The sequence below is a fragment of the Penicillium psychrofluorescens genome (assembly GCF_964197705.1).
Source record: "Penicillium psychrofluorescens genome assembly, chromosome: 4".
In the NCBI taxonomy this organism is placed as follows: Eukaryota; Fungi; Ascomycota; class Eurotiomycetes; order Eurotiales; family Aspergillaceae; genus Penicillium; species Penicillium psychrofluorescens.
In genome coordinates this window covers 1,686,986-1,698,844 of record NC_133442.1, presented here as the reverse complement: position 1 = coordinate 1,698,844, position 11,859 = coordinate 1,686,986, and the positions used below count along the sequence as shown (strand labels likewise).

Genomic DNA, 11,859 nt, shown 5'->3' with positions numbered 1-11,859 from the left:
CGAGTGGAAAGACGAGAAGAACTAAAAGATGTCAGTTATGATTGCAGCCGTATTCTGCGTCAACGGTAGAGCCGGCGCTGTCTACCATATCCCTTACCCAGTCATCGCGCGTGCCTGTTTCGGCGTCTGGGGCGCTTATTGGCCCATCGTAAATCGGGTGGTGATGACTCTGGTATGGACTGGTGTCAATGCAGTGCAAGGCGGGCAATGTGCCTATGTCATGCTACATGCCCTATTCCCGTCTATTGCGAATATACCGGACGTATTTCCCGCGGGATTATCAGCTCTGAACTCGGGTGGAATGATTGGTTTCATGGTATTCTGGTAGAAGTGCCTCCTGGCCGCATTCTTCGCCCGTACTAACATAGGCTTGATATCAGGATCGTGACTACGTCTCTGCTGCATGTCAAGATCCCGGATCTCCGTCCGTATATGTACACCAAACTCGCCATTTTTGTGGCCTGTTGTATCGCGCTTCTAGTCTGGGCGTTGGTAGAAGCAGGAGGCCTTGGGCCCGTGGCTCGCCAGGGAAGCACCATCTCGGGAAGCGCCAAATCGTGGGCCATCGCAAAGTACATCTGGATCTATTGTGCAAACGGTGCTACCTATGCCTCCAATGCGGCCGATTTTCTTCGTTATGCAAGAAAACCAAGGGATGCATTTTGGCCTCAGCTAATTGGATTTCCACTCTCAACTCTGATCTACGGATTGATTGGAAACTTAATTGTGTCTAGTTCAGTCCTGATCTTCGGTGAGGTACGATGTCTTGATCATTTCTTTTATTGTGTCTCTGAACCTTTTCACTGATCGTACACAGCTTGTCTGGAACCCTATCGATCTGATGGACATGCTCCTCACCAAACACTACAGCTCCGGGACTCGTGCCGGTGTGTTCTTCCTGGCTCTCGGCTTCACATACGCGTCAGTGATTTCTTCAATCTTCGAAAACTCCATCCCTGCTGGCAATGACCTCGCTGCGCTTTGGCCCAGGTTCATCACCATCCGTCGAGGATTTTACATTGCTGCCATCATCTCCTATGCCATGTGCCCGTGGTATATCTTGGGATCGGCATCCAGCTTTGTCAGTTGGCTAGCATCGTATCAGTATGTTGTCTGTTCCGAACGCTTATGCACTGTATTGATGGTGATGCATAGAATCTTCCTCTCATCCATCACCGGCGTCATGATTTGCCAATACTTTCTCGTCTCGAAAGGATACTTCGACATCCCGGACCTCTATACATCCAGCTCTTTAGGACGTTATTACTACCACAAGGGCTGGAATTACCGCGCATATATCGCCTACGTAATCGGTATCGCGCCGAACTTCTACGGCTTTCTCGGTGTGTTCGGTTTGCATATCACCGAGGCAGCGACTCGGATGTACTATTTCGCTTATCCCATGGGCCTCGTTTTGAGTTTCTCGTCCTACTATGCCCTTTGTTTGCTGGATCCTCCGCCGTACAGTCGGATGAAGGGAGCATTGCAGGAGCCGCGAGATTATGTTGGGCCAGACGATGTCTTGGACGGGATATCACCGGCGCATATTGGTGAGAGTATTGTGATAGGGGCTCCGGGGACAAAGGGGTATTGATTAGACCTATGTTACAGCCCTATATCCTTCAAATGATTTACTATAGCTTCGATATTCTAAGGGCTCCCTCGAATAACAGAACCACACCGTTCTTGCTAGGTCTCTGATTCTTGATATGTAAGGTTTGTATGCTCAAAACTCCAGTGCGGCAAAACCGTAAATGTGGTTACCGCTTTGCTAATCGTAACCGCAGATTTGCGGTCTTGGTTATCATTTTCCTAACCGCATCTATAACCGCAAACTAACCGCACTAGCATGAATTTCGTTATTTACCCTATTATAGACTATTATATGACATTTATGTCGCTAACGTACTCCTATTTTTAATATATACGTTTTCTCGTTATAATAGAAGCATCCTCTACCTTCTCTCTATTACTGTCTAAAATAATAAGAAACGTTGATATATCTAGGTAGAAGGATTATTTTAGGGAGCATCTACTCGCACGAAATCCTTTGTACCGTATTACTCATCGTAAATTATATAACGTAATTCACTAGCGAGTCGGCCACCCAAGCGAGCCGGCCACCCAACCAATTACAACTATTTTAAATTAATTTATTAAACCACTAACGCCATTAATTTCAAATTTCTACCTATCAGATCTATTAGGGCAATGCGTTCTTTTATGTCCAACTTGAAAACAGTCGCTGCATCGTGGGGGGGCGCGCCTGATTGGTTGAGAAGCTGATGCATCTACTTCCGCGGGGGGGGCATTTTGGCATTCATTAGCCTGGTTTGGACTATTAAATGCCTCCCTACCCTCATGACTTCCAAATCCGCCTGATTGGGCAATGCGCTTTGTAGATTTCTGGCGCTGCTTCTTTTGTGTCTCATTCGCAGCACGATATCCCTGTAATTGCTCACGAAGGATTGCTGTATTTTGCATTGAAAATTGCGTCGCTTTGATAACCTGGTCGATTTGCCTCTCTATAGGGCTTAATCCGCTTTGTAATTGACGACTAATCAGGCTTTTGATTGATGAAGCTTAGCGATCTAATTGCTTAGGATTCGCTGGCGTTTTAGGGCTCTATGCGCTTGATCGACTACCTGGTCGACTACCTTAGGGGTAGGCGTCCGAAGTTGGATATTAAGCTTTGAAATGACCCTATCTGGATCATATGGCACTAAACCAGCTGCTTCAAAAGCGCTTTGAATTGTTGATGGTTTGAATGCTTCTGTGCGAGCCTGTGGGAAAGCTTTAAGGAAATCAAGCTTATTAATATGGTTGATATTGCATCGCGCTTTAGCCTTAATCAGCCCCCCGTATGCGCGCTTTAGGGGGGCAAAACAGCCTACATCTAAGGGCTGTAATAGATGCGACGAATGCGGAGGCATACAAATTGCAATAATGTCGTTTTTAGCGCATAATTTATCAAAATCAGGCGCTAAATGACTACCATGGCCATCTATAATGATTAGTCGATATTTGCCCTTCGTACGACTAGTAGTCATAGGGATAAATTGCTTTTCCATCCATCGAAGCCTAATTTGGTTTATAGTCTAACTATTATCGCTGATTTCGATTCTCCAATCGACGGGTAGGTCGTCATACCAAGCTTCGTAGTGGTAGGTTTTCCCTTTGAAGATAATGGTTGGGGGGAGCACAAATCCTGTTGAATTCACACATTCAATCGATGTGACCCATTCGCGATCCCCTGGCTGTTTTACCGACCGCCGACCGTAGTATTCGGCTCTTGTAATGACCTTAGCAGTCGCAATTAGGCCCATAGCGAAGCCTGTTTCGTCGAAATTGTAGATATCCTTAGGTTGAATACCGTTTTCGTCAATTGTGCGTCGTACGCGCTCAAACTAAGGCATAATAGTGCGCGGATCTTCGCATAAAGCCCTTTTGTAATCGTATCGACGAGAAAAGCGCGATTTCAGCTCTGGATAGCGCTTCACATAGTTGGTAGCCCAATTCTTACCAATAGTCTGATTATAGCGCTCCCGTAATAGAATGTTGGCCATTTCCCCTACCATTGATGGTCTAGGGGCAGATCCGCGCGAATCCATAGATAGAATCCACTGTAGGAGCGATTGCTCTTCTTCAGGAGTCAATTTATGACCATTTGCGCGGATCTCAGGGCGGAAGGGGTGGCCGTCGACGCGATCTTGTAGGGTTGAGCGCGGTATTTGGAATTGACGTGCAGCTTCGCGGATAGAGCGAAATTCTTGGTTTTTAATAGCCTGGATAGCTAATAAGATGCGCCCCTCCTGCTCAGTCGAATTTCGCGAGGATCGATTGCGTGTTGGTGGCATAGTGGGTAGTTGAAATGAAGAAGTTGACGAGTTGGGGCGCGATCGCGACTTAGTGGCCGGCTCGCTTGGGTGGCCGACTCGCTAGTGAATTACGTTAGTAGATTATGCCCTACATTCTAACCATTAAAACAAATCCTTTGATTCTCCTCCTCTACTAAGTAGATACTAATACTAAAATCAAGATGTAGACTACTTTAGCATCAAATTTTACTTAAAAAAACATGCCACTCTCATCCAGATCCATAGCTAGATACATACTTTTGATCCCGTTTTAATCAATAACATCAAAACTCGTTCCATAGCCACAGTTGCTCGTAGCCCTTGGGTTATCCACAATCTTAACAATCAACTCAGTCGTATAGTCTACAGTGCTACCCTGCAAAAGCTCTAGCGAAGGCTCGTCTATAACGACCTTAGCGTCGCCAACTACCGCCGCGACGTCTCCCTCGCCCTTGAAGACCTTGTCCTCTTCAACGTCGATCTTGGATGCGGGTTCTAGCGACATCAGGTACTGGAAGCCATGGCAGCCGCCGCTAGTGACCGTGATGCGGAGGTGATAGTACGGGTTCTCCGACCCTGTGGCGGGGACGAAGCACGTGGTGTCCGTGATCTCGTGGAGGCGCTAGTAAGGGCATTAGTTTGACCCGATGAAAGGAGGGCGGTGGAGGGGTGATGATATATGAACAGGCGACAGCGAGACAGGGACAGCAAAGAGGCAACGGGCAGGGGGCAAGGAACGTAGCAACTTTAGCCGAGTGGCAACGTTAGCGGTGTCGGGGTCGCTCAGGGGGTTCAGGTGTGGTTTAGAGGGCTTCAGGCGGTTCAGGTGAAGAGCCTGAAGGCCTGAAGGGAAAGGGCGCTAGACCCGAGGGGGGCAAAAAAGAGATGAACCCCGACATGCAACAGTCAGGATTCGCTGGTGGTCACCCACCCAACTACATTTTTTCTTCGTTTTTCCTTAAGACTTCCCTTGATTTCGTCGCACGAGAGAGTTTAAACCCCTATTTTCCAATCCCATAGCTTCTAGTTCACATCATAGCCTGGACACCCGAATATGTCGAGCAACTTCACAGAATGCAATGTGTCCCGTTTTTAGGGACGAGCCACCGAGACGTCGGCCATACTTAATGAAGAATATGTAGCTATATGAAAAGGTTATAGTAAACCTTTCTAGGTTAGCCTAAGCTCGAATTGATGTGGTGGCGTAGGCTACCATGGCTCTACAATCCATGTTAGGCGGCAGTTGGTTTGCAATAGAAGCTAGGATACATATGTTCTTTTGCTAATTTAAACTGGATTTTTTTTTCCTCCCTAATACCAAAATCTACTTTATAAGACTCGTTTTAACATCCCTGAAAATGTCTGAACTATATTTTGATGGTCAAGAATCGAAGATAGTCCCCTACTACCACGACCGCCCTCCACAGTACGATTCATGCCAGCCTAGCCAAGATATACTCACCTCTGTCATTGAGAACGAGCATACTCGCCGGATATTAGTCCAACGGCTAGATAATCTAGGGAAAGAGTTCCTCAACTTGGCAGAGAAGAAGCCTACTGAAACTGATTACCTTCTGCTTGCGGAGTTAACTCTTGAGATGGGTCAGTTATTTACAGAGGGAATGCAGATCACTACAAAGTTGGCAAATATTTATAAAGAACGCACCGTTGAAAACACTGAACTCTATACCGCTATATCAAGACTTAGTGTTAGTGAGTTCAACCGGACAAATGCTTCTTTTAGGCGGGATCCAAACCAGCAGATGCGATACGAGCTGGCTCAGGACCGTAAGGGTAGCGGCGATAGCTATGACAGAGATTGTAGATACAATCCTCAACGATTTTTAGGGGCCAAGCAAATAGAGGGGACTAGAGATTGCTCGTGCGACTCTCCGTGCCCTTGTGACCAGTTCTTCGAGCCCTCGGCAAAGGTGGATAAGATCAATGATAAACTTGACCAAAGCCTTCAATCCAATGATATGGTCAATGTTTCGACGACGACTGATGATGCTCTCGCAGAGCCACCTAGGAGCTTTTGGAAGAGAATTTTGAAGCATTAAGCTCGGCCTTAATGGCAAAGTGGAATGAGGATCTCTAGAGCGATCAAATTAGGATAAAATGCTGACTATTGGTGTTTGTCTTGCTTTATACTAGCTTGAATAATCCGTGTGGATGTATATGCTTTTTGTATGGGTTATTTCTGAGTGCTTGATTTGAATTCTAATCCTATCGTTTTTTAAATACTTCTCTCACCTTATTGATGAGGGTTCGCTACAAGATCTAACTCTAGTGGACAGAGAGTCTATGGTGAATAGTAAAAGGTATATCTAGGAGGAAACCAAGGTGTCCTGAGGCGCCGACAGTATGCATTCAGACATGGTCACCTCCGAAGAGGGCCAGTCGACCAAAAGAGAAAAAAAGAATAAAGAATAAAAACAAAAAGAAAAAGAAAAAGAAAAAGAAAAAGAAAAAGAAAAAGAAAAACAAAAAGAAAAAGAAAAAGAAAAAGGAAAAGAAAAAAGAAACCCCCCTCTCCCTCTCTCACCTCCACCTCACATCTTCACCCAATTTCCTTCCTTCATCTCACCTCACTAAGGTCCTCGGAGACGAAGCAAAAACGGTCAAAAAGCCAAGAGGAACGCCACAAAAAAAATCACTTCTCCCCCTTTCCACCCTTCCCTTCCCCATCCCCTGTACGTGTGTTACTTCGTTTTCATTCAGCTCACCTTTTTATCGTCCCTTTAAAACGAAAGAGGTATTGAGGGCACGTTGAGAATTGGCCTTGCACAATATGTGGCTTAAGCACGGCTGAGCGGACGGGAAGCCCTGTTCTCCACACCCTGTGGTCGCATGTACTAAAATTGATATTGAAGATGCTTATATGCCAAAAGAGTACTTGTAGAATTGACCAGTAATTTCAGCTCGGCTAGTGACCTGGGGTTGCATTGACCAATAGTGTTGCTCCATCGCTCTTTCTCACCGAAAGTGTCTAGCGCGGAGACTCCACCTCGCTCTCGGTATTCTCCTTCCCGTTGAGAAACACGATCAATGTGATTTAATTATGCCTGAAATGGATTTGCGCTAGAACAGCGGGCCTGGAGGATAAAGGCCATGGATTGCATCCAAAAAACGCTTCTCCCGCACCTTTCTTTAGCACTATTGTATACGCCATGGCAGCAGTCACTGGCAATTCCGCAGAACTGATGATAAAACCGGATGCGTTCAACACGCCTGAAACGCAGACAGACGACCAAAAAACTCCCCGAAAGAACAAATTGTCTCCACTCAACGAGGATTTTGCCAAGTTGGTGCAGAGTACGTTGGACAAGTGGCATATCCAAGGCGTCGCCATTGCAGTCGTTGATGGCGATGAAACCTGGGCTGATGTACGTCGTCAACACTCTTCTTCCAGATGCTGTCGATACTGACCAATAAGGGATATGGAATTGCTGCTTTGCCGGACATTCCGGTCCGGCCGTCGACGCTGTTCTATACGGGCAGCACAACTAAATCATTCACTGCTTCCGCGGCCTCGTTATTAGTCGATGATGACGAGAAATATCCTCACATTAAATGGACGACGCCGCTCAGCCAACTCATCCGTGACGACTTTGTCCTCCAAGATGCGTACGCGACATCGCATGTTACATTGGAGGACGCGCTTTCTAATCGAACCGGCTTGCCCGGGCATATGCTGACATTGGGTCGCGAGGGGACTGTGCGCGATGTTGTCCGCAGCCTGCGCCATTTGCCGATGGACAAGGAGATCCGAACGAAGTGGCAATATTCTAACGCCATGTTTATCACTGTCGCGCATATGATCGAGGTGGTCACTGGGGAATGGCTGGGCGACTTTCTTCGCAAGCACATCTGGGGGCCCTTGCAGATGAACTCGACCTTCTTCTCTCTTGAAGATGCACGGCAGTACGCTGCGTCGAATGATGAGGCCACGCTGGCCAAAGCCTATGATTGGGACGAGGCTTCCTCTGAACCTAGGGAGGTTCCCTATTGTGAAGGGACCCTGAGTGGCGCCGGGGCGACCATATCAACCGTCCTCGACTACGCAAAGTATATCCGCTCAATGATCCGGCAATCCGGTCCGCTATCGAAAGCAGGCTATGCGGCATTGCTTGAGCCCCGTTCTTTTACGCCAAAGATGCTTCCGCAATTCAAGAGGCAGATGCTATATACCCTTGGATTGATGTCGACGACTTACCGTGACGAATCTGTCATCCTGCATCCCGGAGGCCTTGATGGAATGACGAGTACGATGATCTACTTTCCCGAGCGAGATTGGGGGATCGCCGTGTTCTGCAATGCTGCCGGTCCAGGACGTGAAGTGCTAGCATGGCATCTGATAGATGATCTACTCAACGTCCCACAAGAAGAGCGTGTTGATCTCTTTGATCTGTATGTTCTTTTCCTCATGTTATGCTAGTCAATCCTTTGCTATCAATACTGATAATCTTTTCAGAACCCAAAAAAAGATTGCCAAAGTCAAAGAGATGCGGTCGACAGCTCGGGAACGCCTGTATCCCTCTGTCCCTTCGCCTGGCCGTTTGCACTCACTGTCTTTGCAAGACTACGTGGGCACATATACGCATCCTGCCTACCCAGACTTGATCATCAGTCTGACACCGGATGACCAGTCAAGCCTCCACATCGCCATGGCGGGAAGCTTGAATTCTCGAATGAATTTGAAGCACGTGTCTGGAGAATTCTTCCTGGCGGAGGTGTTCGAGTGCCTGTGGAGTGTAGATCCGGCGGTCGTAATCAAGGCCGAGTTCCACGTCAATGCCGAAGGCAAGGCGGCCAGATTCGGGGCTACTCTTGATTACGCCGATATGCCCGACACCTTGATTTGGTTTGATCGTTCTGGCTAGGGATATTATGTGCTGTATATTCTGTGGCAATCTGTACCTATTGGGTTCATACCGGGGTTGAATAGATTCATTCTATTGTCTGATCCCAGATCGTCTATAAGCAGTCCTGTATTTAATTGGCAATGAAACCCGACTACCATGAGCTCGTATAGATCCAGGGATCGCGGACGGTGGACGGTGATTGGGCGGTCCGGCGGCACGGGGACGCGCGATTGGGGCGACGCACACGGAGCCAACCAGGGGGGCCAGGACCGTTAATCCCCGTGGTGTACCGAGCTGCGCAAGTGTCTGCAGGACCTACAAACGCACACCGTTAGGGGTCCGAATGTAGGCGACGATTATATAGGATTTTTAGAGAAAGAAAGAAAGAAAGAATAATGGAATGTATTAATCGCTCAGTCACTATAACATGAGAATACCATACGGCTGACTTGTATTGCGGCCGACACGACAGTCTTCATTTCCATCGATATCTGAGCTTCGGGTCCTATCGCCGCATTGAGGAGCAACATCAGCCCCTTCTCGATACCTTCAGTTATTAGGCACGCTTGCGCGCTCGCTTCACTTTTCTCCCATACCATTTGCGCCGTCATTACTTCTAGCTCCAGGCCATTGTCGAGATTATTGCCGTAAATGAGCCTGACTTCTTTGGGGACCGTGAAGAACGGGTACAAGTTGGAGGTGGTTGAAGTCGCGTCGTACCCTCCAGCAACTGGGTTGTCGGTGTAATCGAGGGAAAAAGAATTGGCGGTCGAATACGCAACAGCCCATGCTAGGTTCCAAAGCCATGTGTCGCGGTTCTGCAATGAATAATGAGACTCAATCAATGCAACCGCTAAGGAACCTCCCGAGTCAATGCCCCCTGATGATTCATCGGAGGAAACTGCCCACGGTGTTACGACTACTTCTGTTGGGGAGCACGCGTAGTAGGTCACCGGCTCGGTTACTGTCGTGACCGAGCCCACGGCACCGCCTGGAAGGGTTGAAAATGTAACAGTGGACAGCGCTTTGGTCGACGAGATAGTAGGAGTGCCCGTAGTGGCGCAGGCGCTGCTAAAAGCTGTGTAAAAGCTGCCTGCCAGGTCAAATGCCGCTGCAGTGGCGTTGTATGCACCTGTCCCTGTTGTTACTGTCCCTGTATACCAGAGCCAGTTACCTGATTGAACCGGCGCTTCAGTAGCGGTCAAGATTGATGTGATGGGCGTGACACCCGTCGAGACAGAGTCAGTCGAGGTGGACCCCGCGCATAACGTGTCCGTTATACTAGCTTCGTACACTGTCACCCTCGACGACGCACAGTGGATAAGCGCCCCATCCTCATTGAAAGACGAGTACGGGATCTGGCTAGATGGCTTTGAGATTTCCGAATCAGTTGTCGTGGTCCAATCGGCAGGAATCGTCGCTGGGCAACCCGTTGCGGTAGAGGGAAGCGTTTTTGTGACACTATTGGTACAGGTACAGACAACGCCCGTCACGTCTGGGCCTCCATGAATACCGCAGTCGGGTGACTTGGTGGCAGTGTTGGCTGGCTTGGCGGCTGCGCAGCCAGGGCATTTCTTGGAGCCTTCTTGACAACTAAAGTTAGCTTAGACCATATCAAAAGCGGTTTGAATCTCACTGTGGTGTCCATGTTTCGAGCAAACTTTGCCATGCTTTTTGCCTTTCGATCCATTGTGTAAAATTCGGGCACTGTCTTCTGAACCATTACTCCCGAGCTAAACAGGTAGAAGAAGTGAGATGTACCTTGTTCTAGCGCTTGGCCCTTTGGGGTGGCCGTTGGCAATAGAGATGACCCTGTTGCCGCTGGCAAGCGAGATGACCCCGTTGCCGCTGGTAAGGGAAATGGCCTAACTGCATCTCTTGGCTTATTACGCCCAGGCATAGCCGAGGCTATGATCGCCAGTTGAAATAACAACCAGATGAGCCGCATATTGAACCGATGCTTGGAAGATCAAAGACGTATCAGCAAACACGGCAAGTAGGGGCAAAACGAGCTTTTAACATGTCTCAAAGGTCACGGAATAACTGCCAGTTAATATAAGATTCTTCGGATAGGGCCCCAGAAATTCTCAAAATGGGGCCCTGAGGATTCACAAACTGGGGCCCTGAGGATTCACAGGATGGGGCCCCGAGGATTCATAAAAGGGGGCTAATGAGGATTTCAAAATTCAAAAGCAACATCCTCCCGGTGGGAACAATCAGTCCAAACGAAGCAAATTACAGGGATGAAAATAAATTGTTTTAGCAGATCGATTTTCATTGGCTTTAACTGTTCGATTACCACATGTAGGAGTATCATGACTGAAACACACGTCCCAAATAGGGCCGTCGCCTAGCCCTTAGAATCCGTCAAATAGTTGAATATCAACAATGTCATGTACGTTGATTCGATACATCCTTTCCGGCAATGCAATCTCGGGCAATAGTATGATTTAGAGAAGAAAAATATATTATTGGAAATATCGATCTTCTGGCCACCAACGCCACCCGCATTGGTATCGACGCGAAGGAAGCATCCACACTTTAAGTTCAGAAGCTTTACCCGGTGATCAAATTTTGAATCCTACTCGATCAGGGCTCTAGCAAATTTGAAGATGTACGTGGATGCTTTTCGAATCAATTCTAGCATTTTTAGGGCCCAGCCGCCAATGTCAGCCGTTACCTAGAAGATGTCTACTAGTAGGGTGATCTATGGTGAGTTTATCTTCTCGCTGTTATACAAATTCTTCTCATCAACGCTAACGATTTTTTTTTTGTTTAATGACTCACTACGGTAGAGGCAGCTGTTGCTATATAATGCCTTGTTTTAAGGACATTGTTACAATCTTTAGTTTTAGTCTCATTGCACGGAGCTTTAAAGCATTACGACCTTAAGAAATACAACGAATCCATCGATGGACAGTATACTTTGTAGACTATAAAGGTGCACAATTTCAGCTGGCAGAAAGAGTATTTTCCACACTACTGTCGTATGTCGGTGTGCAGAGATTTGTGACGAGAGAAATTGAGAAATCTAGGTTATCTAACGATCCTGCTGGCTATACTCGTGGCCTGGAAAGTTTTCAGCAACTCAATGCAAAGGTGCTTGGAAGCAAAACAATTGGCAGTATGATAGATAG

At 47.5% G+C, this 11,859-nt stretch overlaps 2 protein-coding genes across 2 annotated transcripts; both read left to right on the top strand.

The window, feature by feature from the left end:
- Nucleotides 1-403: 403 nt before the first annotated feature.
- Nucleotides 404-1,594, top strand: PFLUO_LOCUS6336 (uncharacterized protein; the record flags this gene model as incomplete). Its single annotated transcript, XM_073783871.1, has 5 exons — nucleotides 404-428; nucleotides 482-572; nucleotides 735-756; nucleotides 818-1,104; nucleotides 1,156-1,594. 5 exons carry the CDS (start codon nucleotides 404-406, stop codon nucleotides 1,592-1,594), a joined length of 864 nt encoding a protein of 287 aa, XP_073640383.1.
- Nucleotides 1,595-7,027: 5,433 nt separating this feature from the next.
- PFLUO_LOCUS6335 (uncharacterized protein) lies at nucleotides 7,028-8,740 on the top strand (the record flags this gene model as incomplete). The annotated part of the gene is made up of 3 exons (XM_073783870.1): nucleotides 7,028-7,243; nucleotides 7,294-8,267; nucleotides 8,332-8,740. 3 exons carry the CDS (start codon nucleotides 7,028-7,030, stop codon nucleotides 8,738-8,740), a joined length of 1,599 nt encoding a protein of 532 aa, XP_073640382.1.
- Nucleotides 8,741-11,859: the final 3,119 nt, after the last annotated feature.